General features: G+C 37.7%; 1 protein-coding gene across 1 annotated transcript in view; it reads right to left on the bottom strand.

Moving 5' to 3' along the window:
• The window catches only part of LOC112395092 (protein CBFA2T1), a 97181-nt gene that overhangs the window by 11015 nt on the left and 65003 nt on the right, over nt 1–21163 (bottom strand). The window contains exons 5-8 of the mRNA XM_024738153.1: nt 19733–19914; nt 5394–5644; nt 1004–1089; nt 262–463 (exon numbers count right to left, since the gene is read on the bottom strand). Of these exons, the coding sequence (XP_024593921.1) occupies nt 262–463; nt 1004–1089; nt 5394–5644; nt 19733–19914 (721 nt within the window). The remainder of the gene's footprint in view (nt 1–261; nt 464–1003; nt 1090–5393; nt 5645–19732; nt 19915–21163) is intronic.

Raw genomic sequence — 21163 nt, 5'->3', positions numbered from 1 at the left:
TGATTCATGTGAAATTCTGGTATAGCTTTGAAGCTTTGTCATAAGCCCAAAACATTAACCTAGAAAAGGAGTTTAATTTTTATAACTGCCTCTTTCTATGCCAATCTGCCTAACAGACAAGACATATTTGAGGATATAAAGTGTTTATTGTTCTACAATTCCCTGTATAGCCTTTATTTTTGAAAAGACGAGTTAAAAATAAAATCGGCATTAATAGCATAAGAAGTATCTGTTCAATACGTCCATCTGAAGAAAAGATACCTAACGCCACTGGGTCTGGATTGACAGGACTCTGCTGCCTGGAGTGGCTGCTGCTACCGCTGCCGCCCTTTTTTAAGTCCTCAGCATCGCTGTACCGCCGGATCCAGTAATTCAATTCCTCCCGGTCCGCTTCCTGACATCGCCTTAGTACAGTGAGAGATCGCCTTGTTTTTTCTACCATGTCCATTATGCAGTTTAACAGCTATGGAAGAAATGGGCAGGGGGAGAAAGGAAGGATATATTATCAATCACCACAACTCATAGACTTTGGTGGGTAGTGAAACAAACTATTTTAGGACAATGAAGAATGCTATTTTATTCTGAAGGCTTCCGTCTAATATTTTCAAAGGTTAGATTTGACACAGAGATCCAATAGATGAGTTAACTCAATAGGAATGAGAATAAAATGTGGGAGGCATGACAGGGATATTTCAGCTGAAGTAAACCCACCTTTCCAAATACTAATCCCATTACTGGATAAAATAAATAACTCTCTACAAATAAAACAGCAGCCCCCTGATCTGGCTTTAGGGAATCCTTTCCATGATCTAAACACTTCTCTTATATAAGTGGCCTTGATATCAATTTAGAAATCAAATCCTATATTCTACTTTAAACATTCTCATTTATTACTTTTTCAAGGATGGCAGAAAATACCTTCAAAGCATCCCCACACTTTTATCATGTCACCTCACTCCAGCTGTTTTCAAAACATTTTTTGAAATGATTACCAACATCTTACATGGTCAAGATGTTTCCATTCCTCTGCCCATTCTCTGTCTGTCAGTCTGTGATCAATCATTTCTTCTTGACGTGTGCCATGCAACCCTATAAATATGAAGAAGGTTGAATCACCCTAAAACATTAAGGACATAATCCATATGCGCACAGGCACTTAGCAAAGACTATGTGGGCAAACTAAAGGATGTGAAAATATATTCGATTTTTGAACGGAGGCATGAGTCATATTCAGATTCAGAATTACCTCATGGGTCTCTCATAGAATGATAAAATGTTAGAAAACTAGAAGGAATTTTAGAGGTCATCTGGTCAGAACCATTTCTTTTACACATGAAGAGATACCAAGCCCTGAGCCAGTTATCCATATAATGTTCCCTAAGTGAAAATATAAATATATCCTGAATCTTAGTAAATACAAGAAACCACAAGTATACATTAAGTGGTTTCAAAGTGTGGCTTTCCTGAATTAAAAACGAAGATAGCATAAATTGTTTTACATGAATAGGGATATGCTTTTCTAAAACAAGCACGGTAAAACTATTCCACATTTCAGCATAGTATAAATGAACACAATCCTATTACATACACCTTCATGATAAAATTAGGCCATGAAGAGAGGGCTTGCATAACATAAAAGCAAAATATACTCATTCAATTTATCAAAAAGTAAAAAATAAAAATAAATTGGACATCCTCTATGAAAACAAAATCAACATACCAGATATAATGTTGGACAAATACCATAAATCCAAGCTAAGAAATTAAAAATCCTAATTTGTAGTCCACAACATAAATATTAATGCTCTTTAGCATCACAGTTAAGATGCTACCATGAAAAGGTAATAAGGAAACACTTACCAAGTGAGAACAATAGTAACGAACATGAGCAATTAGCCAGGATACTTATCAAAATAAAAAATTAACGTGTCTTCCTAAAGGGACAGGGTGAAAGAAAGGGTCTAATCAGAGATACCTAGAAACGCGTGGCTCTTCTGACAAATTGTGTAAAACACCTCATGTTCTACTATCAAGGAAAGGCACTAGGCTATGGCAAGATTTTCCATTTTAAACAATTAAAACTATTTATTTTAGTTGCCAGTTCTCACTGTTACTCTGGATAGCAAATTAAGTTTGACATGGTTTAGGCTTCTATAGACACCTAGGCTCTTTTTCTGAGGGAGTTATGTAGGAGTTAAATGACAATAAAAGTTATGAGACACTGCATTCCACTTTTTGTGAAATCCGAGTGGTTAGAAATCCCCTTTTAGCTGATTAAGGGAAATAAAGATAATGAGTCATATGACTTTTTTCAGCCAACCATGAAAATACAATTTCATTTATAGCTGATGGAAGTGAGCACATACATGTCAGCTTTCTCAGACTAAATTAAAAGCTAAATATAAAACACTGCACCATTCCTCTCCAATTAGAATATATTCTGAAATACATTTTTAAAGCTAAAATTGTCAATGCCACCTATTGGTAAAAAAGTAAAATTGCAAATAAGCTTTAATAATTTGCATAATAGAAAAGACATTGGAGAAGAGTAATATTTAGTTATTTCTCTGTTGTGACAATTTCAAGTTGAAATGTTTGCAAATATGTTATTTTTGTTGACTTATTTTTTGCCTGTGTTTTAGGGAAAAAGCACTACCATTGAAATGAGTCATCACAGAAAACAACTGGAGAGTGATAAAGATATAAATGCGGTGTTAAGATTCATGATGGAGGCTTCTTACTATATTGGCCTATATAAAGACTAAGAACTTCAGAAGTCTTAAAAGTTTCAAAACTTCAGCAGATTAAATCAATAGTGACATGAGCTCTACCACCGGGAATAATATTAACGAGCAATAGGATGTCTGTGGCTAATGGGATAACAGCATTTGTGGAACAGTGCTAAGCATCATCTCACTTAACAACAATAGAAAAATAATAAGTACATTAGAAACATGTTTGAGCCCAAGTACTTGGTGAAAAAATACAGGTCTCATATGTTTCCTGCTTTTGAACTCTGAAGGTCATTTGTTGGATACAGCCAAATCTTTAAAAAGAAAAAATAAAACAACTCAAATTTTTACATTTATTAATTTTTCTATTTCAGATACTTAAATATTCATCACCACACAATTTTTATTTATATCCATAATACCAGAGGGATGTACTAGGGGAAAGCAGTTCAGACTCATTAAAACACATTTTCATTCGTGGGCAATCTGACACTAATGTTGAGTCTTACCCAATTCCTAACTAGGCTGAAACTCTATTTATAAACTAATGCTGCCTGTAAAATTATTTTATTAAAAGATTCTAGTGAGTACACATCTCTGCAAATATGTCTCTACATATGATAGACATTTATAAATCGTACCAGACTAAGTATACATTTATGACCATTTTTATATTCTCAGAATGGCGGCCTGATGTAACAACACCATGATTTGTTACTCATACGTCAAGGTTTTACTTTACTTTAACACATACTAAACTATGCCAGACTTCAGGGACGGTTAAGTAGTTGCGTATATTTATAAAGACTACCACTATTAGTTTTATAAGCTAATATAATTAAAAGGTAAGGAACATGGTCTGATAAAAAAAATCACATAAAACCAGTGGGTACAGATATAACCCATAAAGGAATATTTTATATTACTAGATGAAAACATAATCATTGAATACAAGCATAATTAGTTCCTTGTTGATTACTCTGTAGTGTACTGGAACTAATATTTCATAAAATAGAATCTGCTGCCTAAGAAAAAGGCCATTTCCTGGCACTTACAAAGTGGGGTATCTTGAGTTGGTCTTACAATGACCTGGTAACTCCACTTCTATTTGAAAATAAGCAATCATGGTTTGAGGGCATCAGTCATCAATAAATGGCAAGGCTTTTGCTTTGAAGGGAGCTGTTATCGCATTTGATTTCAGGGTCAAAATATCAGTCCAGACTGAGAAATAACATAACCATTTTTGAGAGCTCTTCGAAATGGTACCTGAGAGAACATTAGACAGATTGGTTATTAAGAAAGAACAAATTATATGCTTAGCCATTTGTCTGACACACTATATAAAAGTAGAAATGATGTTGTGGGGAAGTGAAACTACTATTTTACTATCTCACATCCAGGGCCTCCATCGCCCCTCCCCTCAACCTGACTCTCCCTTTCTGCTTTCTAAACATTTGAAGGGTTGTGTTTTCAAGCAAAAGACCCTACATATGGAAGCCCCTATGTCCTACTAACCTAGTTAGAAGTCTAACATAAACCTCTGCTCACCACACGCTCTCTGCCTGTGGCTAAAAAAAACGTTGTCCTACTATTCAGGCAGGGAACTGGCCGTGCTTCCCAAGTTCTGCGCCTTCAGCTCTGTGTTCTGCTTTTCTACTTGGACTTCGTCCTGTGCTGCTTCCAGTATCTTGCCCACCAAACCGTCCCATGTCAGGGAAGTTTGTCAGCAACCAGCTAAGAGGTAAAGGCAGTCCTGCTGCTGGACAGCATGGATTCAGGGGACAGAAAAAGACTAGAGAGAGGGCTGACTATTGCTCTCAGTTTATCACTAGATTGACTTGCGAAAAATCAAGAATTCAAGAAGCCCCAGGAACAGGAACAGTACTCTAATGCTATCACCTCAAACACTGATCATGTGTCAAAACTTACCTATTCGTCTTCCTTCTCATTTGTCATGGTGAGCACCTGTTCTTTAGAAGACAGTGTCTCCTAAATGCTTCACTTCCAACAGTTTTATGCAAAGAAGGAATGAACACAGGCAAACAGAACACGTATTTACCCGAACTCATTCCCTTCTTTGGTATTCTGATCTTTGACACTAAATTGTCAACACTAAATTGAATCACTGACACTTCTAAGTTGGAAAACAAAAAAAAGTACTAAATCATTCCTCAAAGAACATCTGTTGACTTAAACCACAGACATAATAATACCATATTGTATTTTTCAAATACAGACTATCACAGAGACTGGAAAACTCCAAATGAACTTTGAGACTATCTGAAATAAAAGATAGAATGAAATAAACTGATTTTTAAAAAATACTTGTGGCAGACTAACTACATACGAAATCCCTCATATTAAAAAAAAAATTAAAAACTTGTTTTGCGTATGTTAATACAGTTCAGGAGGTTGTATTTAGATGCCCCCCCCAAATAATAACCTGCTGTCACAAAGAACGTAAGTAATTAAGAGAGAGAAAGCACAGCTGTTAAAGGACACAGTAATACCAACAAAGTTTTCTCATAAAGGAGACACTACATAAAGAAAGGGAATTTTTACCCCATCACAGATATCAAGCCTCGAGTTTAGCTGAGAAGTAATGATGCAAGTCTTGAAGCATACAGTCCCAAAAGAAGTGAAGAGATCCTTCAGTCTTACCCATAGGTCTGTTTCTGTCCCTGAGGTCCCTGTGGCTGGGGTGTCGATAGGAGTCCCTGTAGTGGTGGGCAATGGCCATATCATCCAAACGGTAATGCTGAGGTGGAGGAGGGGTGGGGTGAGGCAGGCCATTGGGCTGGTAGGATAAGCCATTATTTGGACTGTACCGCTGGCCTGGGCTAATAGTGCATGGTCGCTTGCTTGGATGTTCTGAGTGCAAAGGCTCTCTGTCAAAGCCATTTTCTTTGGTTCTGAGGGAGGAAGAAAAAGAGTTTGTTTCATAATGTACTCAGAAACCAGCATAGTTTGGACACTCACATTTGAACTTGTAATATAAACAGAATATTCTTTTACTGGCCAGAAACTTTCTAAACTCAGCTTCCTAGACCTGTGGGAATTCACTAAAACCCATGCTGAGGCCTAAATGATCACATGACTGCACAGGAGAAAATGTTCCACTTCTCATCAAATTAGCAAACATCTTTCAGTTGAAGTTCATGTGGTTTGGTCACAAATAAGAGGAGGCCTGATCTCCACTCTGCAGATAACATTTTCACTCAAAAGCGAACACTTGATTTCTAACAAATTACCCTTGGATCAACTGTATTTGGTGAAGATTCATCAAGGTACAACAGCGTCACTCTTTTGGTGAATTCTTCAGGTATACCTATTGCACCGATCCAAGCTATGTCTGACTTCCATGTCAGAGAACATCTATGAGCTGTGTTGTTCAATACAGTAGCCACATGTGGCTGCTTAAATTAAAAGTGAATTAACAGGGATTCCCTGGTGGCGCAGTGGTTAAGAATCCGCCTGCCAATGCAGGGGACACGGGTTCGAGCCCTGGTCTGGGAAGATCCCACATGCCGCGGAGCAACTAAGCCCGTGCGCCACAGATACTGAGCCTGTGCTCTAGAGCCCGCGAGCCACAACTACTGAGCCCGCTTGCCACAACTACTGAAGCCCGCGCACCTAAAGCCCACGCTCCGCAACAAGAGAAGCCACTGCAATGAGAAGCCCGCGCACCTAAAGCCCACGCTCCGCAACAAGAGAAGCCACTGCAATGAGAAGCCCACGCACCGCAACGAAGAGTAAACCCCGCTCGCCTCAACTAGAGAAAGCCCGCACACAGCAACAAAGACCCAATGCAGCCAAAACTTAAACGAATAAATAAATAAATTTATTTTAAAAAGTGAATTAACATTAAATAAAGTTTAAAATCCAGTTCTTCGGTAGCAATAGCCACATTGCAAGTGTAATCGTCACCTGTGGCTAGTGGCTATGGTACTGGACAGCACAGATACAGATCACTTCCATGATGTAAGAAAGTTCTATTACAAAGCACTGATCAAACTGAATTAATTAACTTAATTAATGCAATAAAACAACGTAATGTCTGGGACTGACATTACCTTGGGCTACCAAGATACTCAATCAGCAGTCATACAGAGCTAGCTGGGATTAGAAAAAAGATTGGGGCAAACCCCTTTCTTTTAAAGTTGAGGAAACACATGCCCAGAGAGCACAAGTGACCTGTCTGAAGTCATGAGATCTTAGGGCAGGGCAGGCACACCCTGACTGCATTTCATCATGTGATACACAAAACTGTACTTGTCTTTCAGAAGGAACACATTCTATAAATGAGACCTGTTAACTGCTCCTAGATTCTCAAACAGAAGTAGGGTTAAAGAAATATTTTCTGACTGAACGTATCTCTAAGAGATGAACTCAGTGTAGTCTGTAAGATAGGAATGCATCACCTCCACTTTGACTGCAAGCACAGCTCCCAAACTAATTTTTTACCTAGTAGCTGGCTCTCCTCACAAGACCAGCTCTCTATCCTTAGACCAGTGGCAGCATCTATTTTCCCTGGGAAATTTCCCCATAAGAATTCTACCAAGTCACAGTAGCTACAGATTTCCGAGTGCCTTTTTTTTGGCCTTGCCGTGCGGCTTGTGGGATCTTAGCTCCCCGACCAGGGACTGAACACAGGCCATGGCAGTGCCTAACCACTGGACTGCCAGGGAATTTACATCTGCACACCTTTTTTTGATTTTAGGTTGGTTAGGTTTAGATACTTTAGACACTTTTCCCACTTTCCTAGTGCCCAGGGATAGTCTTTGTCTGATAAAACTGGAGGGATGTGAATGGAAACTGACTTGACAACAGAGATCATTTAGGGGCTAGAGGATTCTACAATGAATCGCCCTTTATGTCCCTTTAGGGTAGAACCCCAGTGACAATTTGCACACATCAGATTACAAAGTACAGAGAAGTTAGAGATAGAAAGTACAGGCACACTAAGAACTGAGGGAAACTGCAGAGTTCAATGGGAAATGAATATATGCCCAATACATGCTGGTGAAAGATGTTCTGGAGCCAGGTGACTGTCCAACACTGGAAATGCCAGCAGGGCATGGTCCCCATGGGAGTGTCAAACAGAAGTCTCAATGCTGCTCCTGTCAAAGTATCTACAGCAAAATATTCTGACTCCATACATATTGATCATTGACCAGACTAAAATGTCTCAAACGTTACAATGCACTGCTTCAAAATAATTTTAAAAAGTGAATGGAAACATTCTAGATATATATCTTCGAAGAGGATATTTATGTGATTCTAATCTGTATTTCCATATCCTACACATTTCTGAATAATACACTTCAACATTCAATGCATAAACATTTCCAGCATAGATCAGTTGGAAAATACTGAAGACTATTAGTAGCTATGAATATAATGTCAACACAGCACCTACCTTACTGGCAGTGTGGTGTAGTGGAAAGAGCACTGGACTGGGAATCAAGAGACCTGAGATTTAGTCCTGGCTCTTCCACGACTAGCTGTGTGACCTTGGGCATGTCACTTAACCTCTCTGGACCTCAGTTTGCTCATCTGTAAAATGAAAGGGTTGGACTAGATCAGTGGTTTTCAAACTGTGCCACTTGAGGTGCTTAGGGATTCTGCAGGCAATAAAGAGCTTTTACCCCAAACAATCAAGATTTAAAGGGCCAGAGGAACCCACTTATCATTCTTATCTATTTTAAAAGTTGAGGTTCCACCTAAGGTTTCATTTCTGAAGGAAAAAGCTGCTAAAATCAAGTTTGAAAACCACTGGACTAGGATAATTGCTGAGGTCCCTTCTAGTTTGAAAACTCTGCAATTCAGTTATTCTATATTTATTTCTAAATGTCATTTGTACAGCACAGGGGATATAGCCAATATTTTATAATAATTATAAGTGGAGTATAACTTTTTTTGTGCAAAAATAAAAAATATTCTCTAAATACCTTATAGCAGCCTAAATATATAAACATCAAAACATTTCTAAATATCAAAACATCTTTGATCCAATTGTGTCAAACCAACTCGACTTACTGGTTTTGTGTCTCCTTGTTCAAAGATAACAAGAACATTCAACACTGGAAGAATTCTTACTATTTTCAAAGTAGTTAGATACGTTATTTATCTTTGCTGTCAGATCAACCCTCTGATCAGTACTATTACTTCAATGAGCCTGTATTGAAGCTTTTTTCCCTCCTAAAGCAAGGACAGTAATGTCCTAAGAAGCAGGGCTAGCTCCTGAGTCTGTCCTCTCATTTCTATCATGTCCTTGCAGTGACAGTCCCTATTCTGGGTCTTATCACTCTTGCAGCTATTGAAACAATAAAGCTCATCACCTCACAGAGGCAGGTATATTTCAGCAGCAAAGCATTCAAACGGCCCACATAAATAGTTATGAGAAGTCTCCCTGTGCTTCCTCCAACCACTCAAGTCTACCTATAAAGCCAACCCTATTCAAAGGATGTATGTCCAGAAAGCTAACCAAAACAACTTAATTGCTATTTGTTTGTCTGCTTCTTAGAAATGCCTAAAACTATCTAAAACCTCATTTGCTTGGGGGAAAATTCCAAATCTGAATGTTTCTTACCTTCTCACAATGTATTAGGCAAAACTAATGAATACTTTTCATTGTCCCATACCAGCATATTCTCAAAATAACTCAAATTCTAGTGGGAAGTCTGTCATGTCTCATGGGTTTCTGGAAGGCATTTTTTGGTTTGTTTTTTATATTCTATCTCCCTTCCAGGAGAAATGTTCCTCAATATAACCTAACTACTTCAACAACTAGATCCCAATCACTTCTCTCTCAGGGTCTGATGTCCTAAGAGTAGAAGACTGCTCAGGACTCAGCTATGTGACCCTGAGATAACCTGGCTTCAGTTTCCTGCCCAGTAAAATGAAACTGATAGGAAACAATACGTGTTTAAGAAAAAAAAAAAACTTAAGAGACAACCTAATTTACACCTTACCCCACTTCAGGCTGTTCTCTCTCAGCTCCTCAAAACAGAGGCTGTAAACTGACTTACTTGAGAAAGAAAACAAACTTTTAAAAAAACTTTCCTCTATATAAAATATTTTAAATGTCATAATAGGCTAGTATGCACTGACAATTCCTTAGTAACATGAAAATGGGGAAGAATGAAGAAAGAAATTATTAAGATCATGGCAATAACTAGAATAAAAGGACCAATCAATTTCTTACATGACAGGAACAGACATAAGTCTTTTTCTAGATTCAAATGTTTTTTAAGTGCAGAAAACAGCACTAAAAGATTGTTCTAGGGAAAGGCAAATTGGTATAGCATAATAAACCTGAGAATGGCAAGGAAGAAACTTAAAAATTCTGATATTAGTCCTGTTACAAACAAATACATGTCTTAGGTGCTGACTTCTCCAACTGACCACATGTATTTCAAACGGCACATGTCTAAACTGACCTCGTCTTTCTCTGGTACTTCCTCCACCAGTCAATGATGCCACCTTTTACTTAGCCACCAAAACAGAAACTTGGAAGTCACTCTATAACTTTCTTCTCCAAAAAAAAGTCCTGCTGATGGTCTCATAAGCTTCTCTGGCATAGGTCCTTCTGCCCTACCCCAGGACACATTATCTTGGCCTTATCAAGCCCTTGTCTTACTCTGCAGGTATCTCAGCCAGAACCAGGGCTGAGATACTGGCTGAGTCTTTAAAAAAAACAAACAATTTTTTACTTTTTATTTTAGAAAGAAGCATATATCTAAATCTCAGGAAGTGACAGTTCTGTTAAAGGGAAGCCCAAAGACATTAATAACTTAATCTTAAACAAAGCTTCCTTCCCTTTTCTAACACATGCAGTTTGTTAAGGCTTCCACAGAAAGACTAGACACTGAATTAAAGGGCGGGGGAGTGGTCATTTAGGGCATCATATTTTCAAAACACAACTCAGTAAAAGGTCTCTTCAGGAATTTTTAGGAAATAGGTTGAGTTTAGATAAGAATTTTATATAACACCCTATATTGGTATTGAATAATGTATCTGAAACAAAATACATTACAAATTCCCCTGCTTCCTTAACAAGAAAATCAAACCTGATTCTTCATGGACAACCTGCAGTGATTTCTATGTTTGGAGAAATATCACCCTACAGGAAGTGGGATGTTCAGATGGTGAAAAACAAAGCACTGAGTGACACAGGACCAACACTACTGGGCCACATGGAAAGAAGTGCCTTCCATCTCTCTATTGCTAAACCACAACCTAGGAGATAACTTCCTAAGAGGCGGGCTAACACCTTCTGGAGTAAAAAAGATAGATGCAGGTAGATGTTGGCCCCTCCAGACAAAAACAAGATACCTGGGCCCTTAAGAATTACAATATGTGGGTTCCCAGAGACTTCCCTCCCCCAAAGAGAAGGTGGAAACCTTCAGGCACATGTCCCTGGAGCTCTCCATCTGCTGAACAGTCAGACTGCCTGGGAGCGGCTGTCCCCTTGTCTTCACTAATTTCTGACCACTGCTGAAGTATTCAGTTGCTACTGCTCCTGCTGTCTGGAACCACATTGTTTTTTTTTTTTTTTAAATACATCTTTACTGGAGTATAATTGCTTTACAATGTTGTGTTAGTTTCTGCTGTACAACAAAGTAAATCAGCTATATGCATACATATGTCCCCATATTCCCCCCCTCGAGCCTCCCTCCCACTGTTCTTATCCCACTCCTCTACGTCGTCACAAAGCACTGAGCTGATCTCCCTGTGCTATGCAGCAGCTTTCCACTAGCTATCTATTTTACATTTGGTAGTGTACGTATGTCAATGTTACTCTCTTACTACATCCCAGCCTCTTCTTCCCCTTGTCCTCAAGTCCATTCTCTACATCTGCGTATTTATTCCTGCCCTGCCACTAAGTTCATCAGTACCATTTCTCTAGATTCCATATATATGCGTTAGCATACGGTATTTGTTTTTCTCTTTCTGACTTATTTCACTCTGTATGACAGACTATAGGTCCATCCACCTCACTACAAATAACTCAATTTTGTTCCTCTTTATGTCTGAGTACTATTCCATTGTATGTATGTGCCACATCTTCTTTATCCATTCACCTGTTGATGGACAATTAGGTTGCTTCCATGTCCTTGTTATTGTAAATAGTGCTGCAATGAACACTGCGGTACATGTATCTTTTTGAATTATGGTTTTCTCAGTGTATATGCCCAGTAGTGGGATTGCTGGGTCATATGGTAATTCTATTCCTGGTTTTTTAAGGAACCTCCAGACTGTTCTCCATAGTGGCTGTATTAATTTACATTCCCACCAACAGTGCAGGAGGGTTCCCTTTTTTCCACACCCTCTCCAGTATTCATTGTTTGTAGATTATTTTTAACATCTTTATTGGAGTATAATTGCTTTACAATGGTGTGTTAGTTTCTGCTTTATAACAAAGTGAATCAGCTTTATGTATACATATATCCCCATATCACCTCCTTCTTGTGTCTCCCTCCCACCCTCCCTATACCATCCCTCTATGTGGTCACAAAGCACCGAGCTGATCCCCCTGTGCTATGCGGCTGCTTCCCACTATCTATTTTACATTTGGTAATATATATAAGTCCATGCCACTCTCTCACTTCGTCCCAGCTTACCCTTCCCCTCTCTCTGTGTCTTCAAGCCCATTCTCTACATCTGCGTCTTTATTCCTGTCCTGCCCCTAGGTTCTTCATAACCTTTTTTTTTTTTTTTTTAAGATTCCATATGTATGTGTTAGCATACGGTATTTGTTTTCCTCTTTGTGACATACTTCACTCTGTATGACAGACTCTAGGTCCATCCACCTCACTACAAATAAATCAATTACATTTCTTTTTATGGCTGAGTAATATTCCATTGTATACATGTACCACATCTTCTTTATCCATTCATCTGTCGATGGACACTTAAGTTGCTTCCATGTCCTGGCTATTGTAAACAGTGCTGCAATGAACATTGTGGTACATGTATCTTTTTGAATTATGGTTTTCTCAGGGTATATGCCCAGTAGTGGGATTGCTGGGTCATACGGTAGTTCTATTTTTGGGCCCATTTTTGGATTGTTTGTTTTTTGGATATTGAGCTCATGGGCTGCTTGTAAATTTTGGAGATTAATCTTTTGTCAGTTGCTTCATTTGCAAATATCTTCTCATATTCTGAGGGTTGTCTTTTCATTTTGTTTATGGTTTCCTTTGCTGTGCAAAAGCTTTTAAGTTTCATTACGTCCCATTTGTTTATTTTTGTTTTTATTTCCATTTCTCTAGGAGGTGAGTCAAAAAGGATTTTGCTATGATTTATGTCATAGAGTGTTTTGCCTATGTTTTCCTCTAAGAGTTTTATAGTGTCTGGCCTTACATTTAGGTCTTTAATCCATTTTGAGTTTGTGTATGGTGTTAGGAAGCGTTCTAATTTCATTCTTTTACATGTAGCTGTCCAGTTTCCCCAGCACCACTTATTGAAGAGGCTGTCTTTTCTCCATTGTATATTCTTGCCTCCTTTGTCAAAGATAAGGTGACCACATGTGTGTGGGTTTATCTCTGGGCTTTCTAGCCTGTGGAACTATGCTTTCTTATTCTAATCTGTCATCTACACATTTCAACTGGAGCCCTCTAATTTTTTCTTTTTAGTGAATCAATCATGGCACTTTGTTCCTGGCTGCTTTCATGGCTGTAGGTGTTTCAGAGACACATCTTTTAAAATGGTAGAAAGAAAGTAAACAAGAAAGCAAAAAAACTCTTAGGGGAGAGGGCCATTTGCTATACTACTAAAAACGACTGTATTAAGTTTAATTTTGATTATTTATTTGTTCAACTAGTGTTTTGTTGTTGTTTGTTTGTGGTGTTTTGCTTTGTTTTGTTTTAGATAGCCGGTATGTGTATCATGCACTTTCCTGAGCTTTACTGGACATACAAAAGTAAGCAAGACATGATTCCCCAACACCCTCCCCTAAGATTATGGTTTAGTAGTAGACTTAAATGCTTTTTGAAAGTGTGCTAGCAAGAAATTTTTTACCATAAACCCAGTTTAATTAGTGGTACAAGACTTCTATACTGCTACGCAGGACCTGAACTCAGCAGCTACCGTAAAAAGTGTAAAAAGTGGTATGGGAGATCAGAAGGAGAAAAGATCACTACATTTGAAAGAGCAGGGGCTATGGAGCTGGCTTCAAATTTTGGCTCTGCTATTTGCTGGCCATATGAACTGAGGAGGCTTAATCTCTATGAGTCACAGAATAGGGACAATTATTTCAGAGCTACTGAGAGGACTATATGAGAGACGCTACATAAAGAGCCTAACACATATTTGGCATTCAACAACTTAACCAAAGCACTTATTTTTCAAGCTGAGGCGTTCAGAGGCTGGGGTATTACAAACACAGTTATAAGAGTGCGGGCATTCAAGTCAGAGAACCTAGGGTTTAGAATCCCATCAGTGCCTCTTACAAGCCATGTGACCTCAGACATATTATCCAGCCAGCCTGAACCTATGCAATAGGACTGTCAGGAAATAAGTGCTGTGTGTTCATATGTAAATTATTTAGCATGGGCCTGGCACATCTTAAGTGCTCAGTAAATAGTAACCATTATTATAATATTCATGATTGGAAAGCCTTCATTCAAATAGTAGAACCTGTCTTGAGTTAGCTTGCCAAGTATGAATAGAATTATTATATACAAGAACTGGGGCAAAGAACAGAAACCATCAGTCAGAATACAGACTAAGGCATGAACAATGTTCAGCAGAGCCAGACCCTAGGACAGCAGCAAAAATAAGGCTAGCAAGTTTACGCTGAGGCTGGAGTATGGAGACCAAAATGTTCTCTACAGCCACACAATCTTTCTCATCATGTAAATGCAACTTAATGCAATTTCATTAGAAGCCTCCACAATTGATATGACTAATACAAAAAAGAAAAAAATCGTTTCTACAGGGATGATTACTCTCTTCTTGAAACCGATGAATGCATTAAAAAATGCAACACAAAACAAGAATGTGTGAATATAATATAAATCCCTCATATTTTTTCACAGAAAACTGAATGCGGCAGATAATAAAAATTTAATTCTTATTTGCATAGTCAATTAATTCTACCATTCCTTATAACTTTTCTTTTTTCTTTTGGCCGTGCTGCGCGACATGAGAGACTGTAGTTCCCCGATCGGGGACTGAACCCGCACCCCCTGCATCGGAAGTGCTGAGTCTTAACCACTGGACTGCCAGGGAAGTCCCTACAATTCCTTATAAAGTGCACCTATCTTTTCTCTTTAGAAAGACAAAAATATTGAAATCTCATTCATTTTGCAGAAAAGGAAAATTGGATTTAATAGGTTCCGCTGGTGTGTGCTTTGCTGACAAATCTTATACATTCAACCAACACGGTTTCAAAATGACTGCCTTATGACCCTCCAACATTCAGTGTTTTCTAGTTTACTCATTAAGCCAGGAAATCTGGCTTACTGTGAATCCTCTATCAGTATAAAAATTTATAAAACCTCAGAATATTATACTGTTGCATTTGCCCACATGAACAATTACAGAGAAAAAATAAATGAGGGAAAGTAAGGAGGGAAAAAGACACAATTCTTAGTTAAGCTTTCCTTGTTTACATTCTGCACATTAAATCATATTTTGTGCAACTGGAAGATTTCAGGTAGGTAAATTTCTCCACTAAGAAGCTCTGTAACTTTAAGCAAGTTCTTTCATCCTTAGTTTTCTCAAGATAAAGGATTGGCCTTGTAAATCTATAAGATTGCCCCCAGCTAACAAATTACATACTTCTAAAGCTCAAGAAAATCTTTTTAGAAAATAATGTTTAATAATTGGGGGTGCAGGAAATACATATTAATGCAACCATGTGGCCTTCATAATAAAAACCAAGATGTGTTAAACTGAGAGTAATTTAAAGCATAATTACATTAAAATGATTATATATTAATATATAGATATAGAGATAGGTAGATGAAGGGGATTAATATTTAACATAAATCACTTGAAACGGGGAGGGAGGCAGTGGAGACAGTGTTATCCATACAAAACCAATGATCATTCGATTTGATTTAAGCCCGGAAGATTCTGAGTCAGAAAATCGGCATGACAGGTGAGAGCACAATGTTAAAGACAAATATAACAAAAGCTGCAACATCAAAGCTGTGAGAAAAGACATCAAATGATAATTAACAAAAAAAAAATGTATCCTTTTAAACATAGTAATTTTTAACTATTTTTGTACTCTCAAAAAAATGCAGCCGTTGTCTAACTGCTCTTTCCCTCCTCACTCCATTTGAAACTGTGTTTTCATGACTATGATGGTGAGCAGTTTTAAAGAGGACTCTCAACTTCTAGTCTCTGTTTGAAAGTGGTCTCTTCATTTAATCAGTTCCAAAAAAGGTTTGTATTCCCTTCCTCAGCTTTTCCCACCACAAAATGGCAAGATAAACAATAAACTTTTACATATGAACAAAGAATAGAAATCAGAACTTTCTATTAACTTTCTCTAATATTTTAGGAAGAAAATAGCATGATTTTTAAATGAAAATTGTCTCTTTCTAATTTGGGTTCTAAGTTATTCTACCACAGACCTACAAATCTAGTATAGTTTTTCAGGGACTCACCCTAGATCTATTTTTAAAAAGAAGTAGAATAAATTTTACTGTTCCATACAGGAAAAAAAAAAAAAAAATCATAGACTTCCCCAGAGTATTCATTTCTCTGTAAATAAAAGTAATGCTTAAAAAAAGAAAAAAATATAACCAGTGACAATCACATTTAAAGATGAGAAGTTACATTTGCCAAAACCCATCCCTGAAATACGTGAGGACTGTTTAGTAGATTAAATCAGCAATCATCACAGAATTTAAGCCCGAAAGTTGTAAACAAAATATAGAGCGCTCTTTTGTTCGTGACATGTCATGAACAAATTATCAAAATGTGTTTTCTCCTCAGGTGTCAGTTTTTCCCTCTTTTAGTGACTGATGGTTCCCAGTGTTATTACAGAAACAGATTGATCTTTTTAATGAGCCAGTTTAATAGACTCCAAAATCTCACCGTGGCTGCTCATCCATGTCAGACCATATGCACCAACAAAACATTCAGTAAAACAACAAAAAAAAGCTCTGCTGTCAAACAGCTCCATACTCTATAAAATTTCATATAGTAGATCTGGATATACAGATAAATAACCAGAGAAGAGGAAAATGCACATGCAAACAAGATGAAGAAAATATATGCAAAGAAATAGTAGAGGCCCATATTTTCTTGGCTCTGATCAAATTCCCACAGGATACAAATGTATTTACACAACATATTCTCATTACCCTTCCTCCTAACTCTAAGGAAATCCATTTGCCATCTTTCCATTATAACGCACACTTCAGGGTTCCACTTGAAAAAGAATGTTCCACCCAAAGAGCAACTGTGTGAATTCTGACTCCAGCAACTGTCTATGGATAACCAGAGGAAGAACACTGAAGGCTCTTTTAAGAAAGTTCTACCTGACTGAATGCAAACATGCATGCACACACAGCTACAGATCATCAAAACAAAAATGCTGATTTTCTGTGGAATTTATATGAAGTTTCCATATCAATGTTAGCACATTGCCAAGGGCTTACCTCAGCACTGTTCAAGGGAGGTCTAAAGTCACAGTATATTCACATATAAAACACTGGGAAAGAACCAGTGGAGAAAGTGCTGGGAATATAGAGAAGTGGATAAAGCAAGTTTTCATTCTGCCTGTTACGGTTACTTAGCAGTTAGAGTTTCTAGAAAATAGATTGTGTCCATTTCCAATTTTGCCTATAGGATTACCTTTACATTTATCACAACTATCTAAACCTTGTTATCCTCTCCTCCACCCAAATAAATGTTCTTCTTCCCAATTTTCCATCTAGTCTCTCCTTAATTTCCTTTACCACACTATCTTGGAAAAATGGAGCTGAAACATCTCAATACCAGCAGGTAGTACTGATTCCCTGCAGGGTAAATGGTTAGGATCAGACAGGAATACACATGTGAATCATCTATCTTTGGGCTGCTTCTTGGTTTTTAGTATCATGTGGACACACCAATCAGACACCTGGATTAAGCAGCTGTCTTTAAAAGCTAAAGTACTAAATGCTTAAATATGATTATGGAAATACAACTTGTGAAAATAAGAAAGTAGCACTGTTGGTAGGTCATGTATGGAGGTGGGTCTACAGGGCATCAGAAGTAAACTAACGTTTAATCTTTTGCTTTAGGCATTTTAAACTATTAAGAGATCCTATGTCAAGAGGAGAAAAATTCCAGAGATTGTAGCATAAAAACTGCTTAACAGAGGATTATGTAATAACTGTATGTAAACTGGCTGGCTTTTAATAACATTCTGATTTGCAAAGCAACTATACATTTAAGGGTAGCTAAGTTGGTCACAGATAGATGTCTCTGAGCAGCTCCAAGGATCATAAGCTCCTAGGAATCTGTGCCAGGTTGTTAACCTCTCAAAGGCTGGTGTACGCTTCCCTGATAAAATGCAAAAAGAGTGAATGGATAAGTAGAAAAAGGAAACAAAGCATATGACAAATAAGTTTCCGAATATAGTTTCATTTTAAGATTCTCCATATTTTACAAATACTATGCAAGATGCTGATAAGACTTTATATTCCTGGATTAGAAAATATTTATATATGAGGCTGAGGTATTCAGGAAAATTATTTTAGTAAGGTACATTGGAAGTTTCATGTGTATGCCTTATTCAACAACTAATCTGTAAGGTTTAATGGAGAAGGGGTTTTATTTTACATTTCTTAGAATTCTCAGTTATTAGAGCAGAGTACCTGACAGAATGAATATTGACTGATAAAATTTTTCAGCAAAAATGTCATCTACAAGTTCTATTACTTAACTCTTATCTTCACTCAGTCCATCTAGCTTCCCAGAAGTTTTCTCTTAGTTCATATAAAACCCAAATTAAATAGCTACTGCATTGTGCTTAGGCCAGATTTCAAAACCATCATATTTTGAGAAAACTTAGAATAACAAATTTCCTAACACTGAAGGGTAAAATATGTGGTTGGGATGAATTACATAGTAAATGATAATTTTAATACAGGGATATCCTTGGAGATAATGTATGTTCAGTTGCAGACCACCATAGTAAAGCAAATATCACAATAAAGCCAGTCACACAATTTTTCTTGGTTTCCCTGTGCATATAAAAGTTATGTTTACACTATACTGTAGTCTCTTAAGTGTGCAGTAGCACTATGTCTTAAAAAAAAATGTATATACCTTAATTTAAAAAATACTTTATTTGTAAAAAATGACAAAACAATTACAATGGTTAACATTAAAGATTACTGACCACAGATTACCATAACAAATATAATAATGAAGAAGTCTGAAATATTGTGAGAATTACCAAATTCTCACAGAATTACACAGAGACACAAAATGAGCAAATGCTATTGGAAAAATGGTGCCAATAGAATAATTCCATGCAGAGTGCCACAAACCTTCGATTTGTTTAAAAAAAAAAAAGAAAAAGAAAAAAGAAAGAAAGAAAGAAAAGCAGTATCTGTGAAGCACAATAAAGTGCAATAAAACAAGGTATGCCTGTATTGACTGTGTGTCTAACAACCATCAGTGGCACTTGGCATATTTGAATATCATTCATCTTTACCTTTTCCTTTAATATTGCAAGCAGTGGTGGTGACCATTTGTAATGTATAGAAAAATCAAGTCACTAGATTGTACATCTGGAACTATCATAGTGTTGTAGGTCAATTAAACTTAAAAAAAAAAAAAATTACAAGTAGCAAAGATTAACCTGCACAAAAAGCTAATCGACACAGGCCAGAGACTCATCACCCTGTAACACCCCAGGCCAGAGCAAGATTCCCTAGATGGCCACTCTAGCTTACTATTATTTTGCAAGAGGTGTCGGTCAGCAGTTTAAACATGACATGAAACATGTCCTCATACTGCAGGTCTGGGGTCCTCCTCCCTCTCACCTGTCTGGAGTTCGCCTCTTCCCGTTTTCGTTCACATCGAGAAGCAGCTCTGAGGAGTCAACAGGTGAGGTGGTGCTGGCATCCAGAAGCAGCTGTTCATGCTGGGCGAGGTACTGGGCAGGGTTCTGTTTGGCCAGCCTTGCGCAGTGGAGGAGCTCACGCTGCAGAAGAGGCAAGTTGGCCTGCAGGGGCATGACAGGAATGAGAGGATAGCCCAAAGGCTCCTTTTACCCAGTGGACCTACTCCACTTTTCAAACACTGGTGGACCGGACCCCACAACTTGGCTAAACACAACACCACTGAATGCATGCAATTCTCAGGCACAACTCTCAGGACTGGCTACAGTGTTAGCCTCCCTCCAGGCCTGGGTTGGGTGAGATGTCTGAGGGATGTCTCACTTCTCCCACCTTCAGCCCCTTTAATAACACTGGGAGTGGCTCTTATTTATTTTACGATCCCTTCATACTCAAGCATCATAAGCTCTACAGGATATCAGCTTCCATCTATGAGCAACTTTTGTTTTCCACAAGGAAGACAGAGGGTACATTAAATACATACATGGTTCAATTAACCTCAAAATAGGCTCCCTGACACATTCAGTTTTGTATCTAGTTACTTACCCAGTTGAAAAAGGCTAATCCTATGAAATATCTTTGGTCAACTACTAACTTCACGTGAAAAAACAGAGATATGAACATAGAGATTGTTTTTAATAATCATCAGATTTGCACAACATTCCAGTATTGGCCTGAGTCTGATCAGATACCCTGCTTAGGATTCATGCACAAAGCAGCATATACTACTAGTTTACAAAGGTAATCTGCTTTCTTTGTATCACACTTATTCTAAGGAAGGTATATATTTAAACAGAAGAAATCCTGTGTACCCATCACCGACTCCTCACCAAGCCCAGCACTTAGAAAAAGACTGAGAACCAACACGCTTGTTGATGATTCTGGCAATCTCAAATGTAGTAAGAGGAAAGGAGACAATTTCACACACAGAAAAGCATTAATTAGACAGAATTTTACTCTGAAAAGTAAACTTACTCTGACATTATATATCCAGAGTGTTGTTGCTTTTTCTCCTCTGTGTCTTTTATTTTTTACTTTTTTGGAAGGGAGGGTATAGTATGGGAGTACGAATAGTACTCATTCCCAATAACACAATTCTCCAAATTCATGGAAAGATCAATAACATAAATATCCTTGCAACACAAGGGTTTTATTTGTAGAAACCAGCTGTCATGTATACTGATTAATCCATAGGGTAGAAAAGCCTTTCTGAATACAGGAGGTCTCAGTTGCCTCCATCTTAAAAAAAAAAAAAAAAGAAAGCCCTCTGGGGTGTCAGGCATAGGCACTACGGCTGGACTTTCAGAGAGTATTAATCAAGGAACCACCTCATAATAAAACTAAAGCACATTTCTG

The sequence above is a fragment of the Neophocaena asiaeorientalis genome, unplaced genomic scaffold (genome assembly GCF_003031525.2).
Source record: "Neophocaena asiaeorientalis asiaeorientalis breed wild unplaced genomic scaffold, Neophocaena_asiaeorientalis_V1.1 scaffold1000, whole genome shotgun sequence".
NCBI lineage: Eukaryota > Metazoa > Chordata > Mammalia > Artiodactyla > Phocoenidae > Neophocaena > Neophocaena asiaeorientalis.
This window is presented reverse-complemented; position numbering and strand designations above follow the sequence as displayed.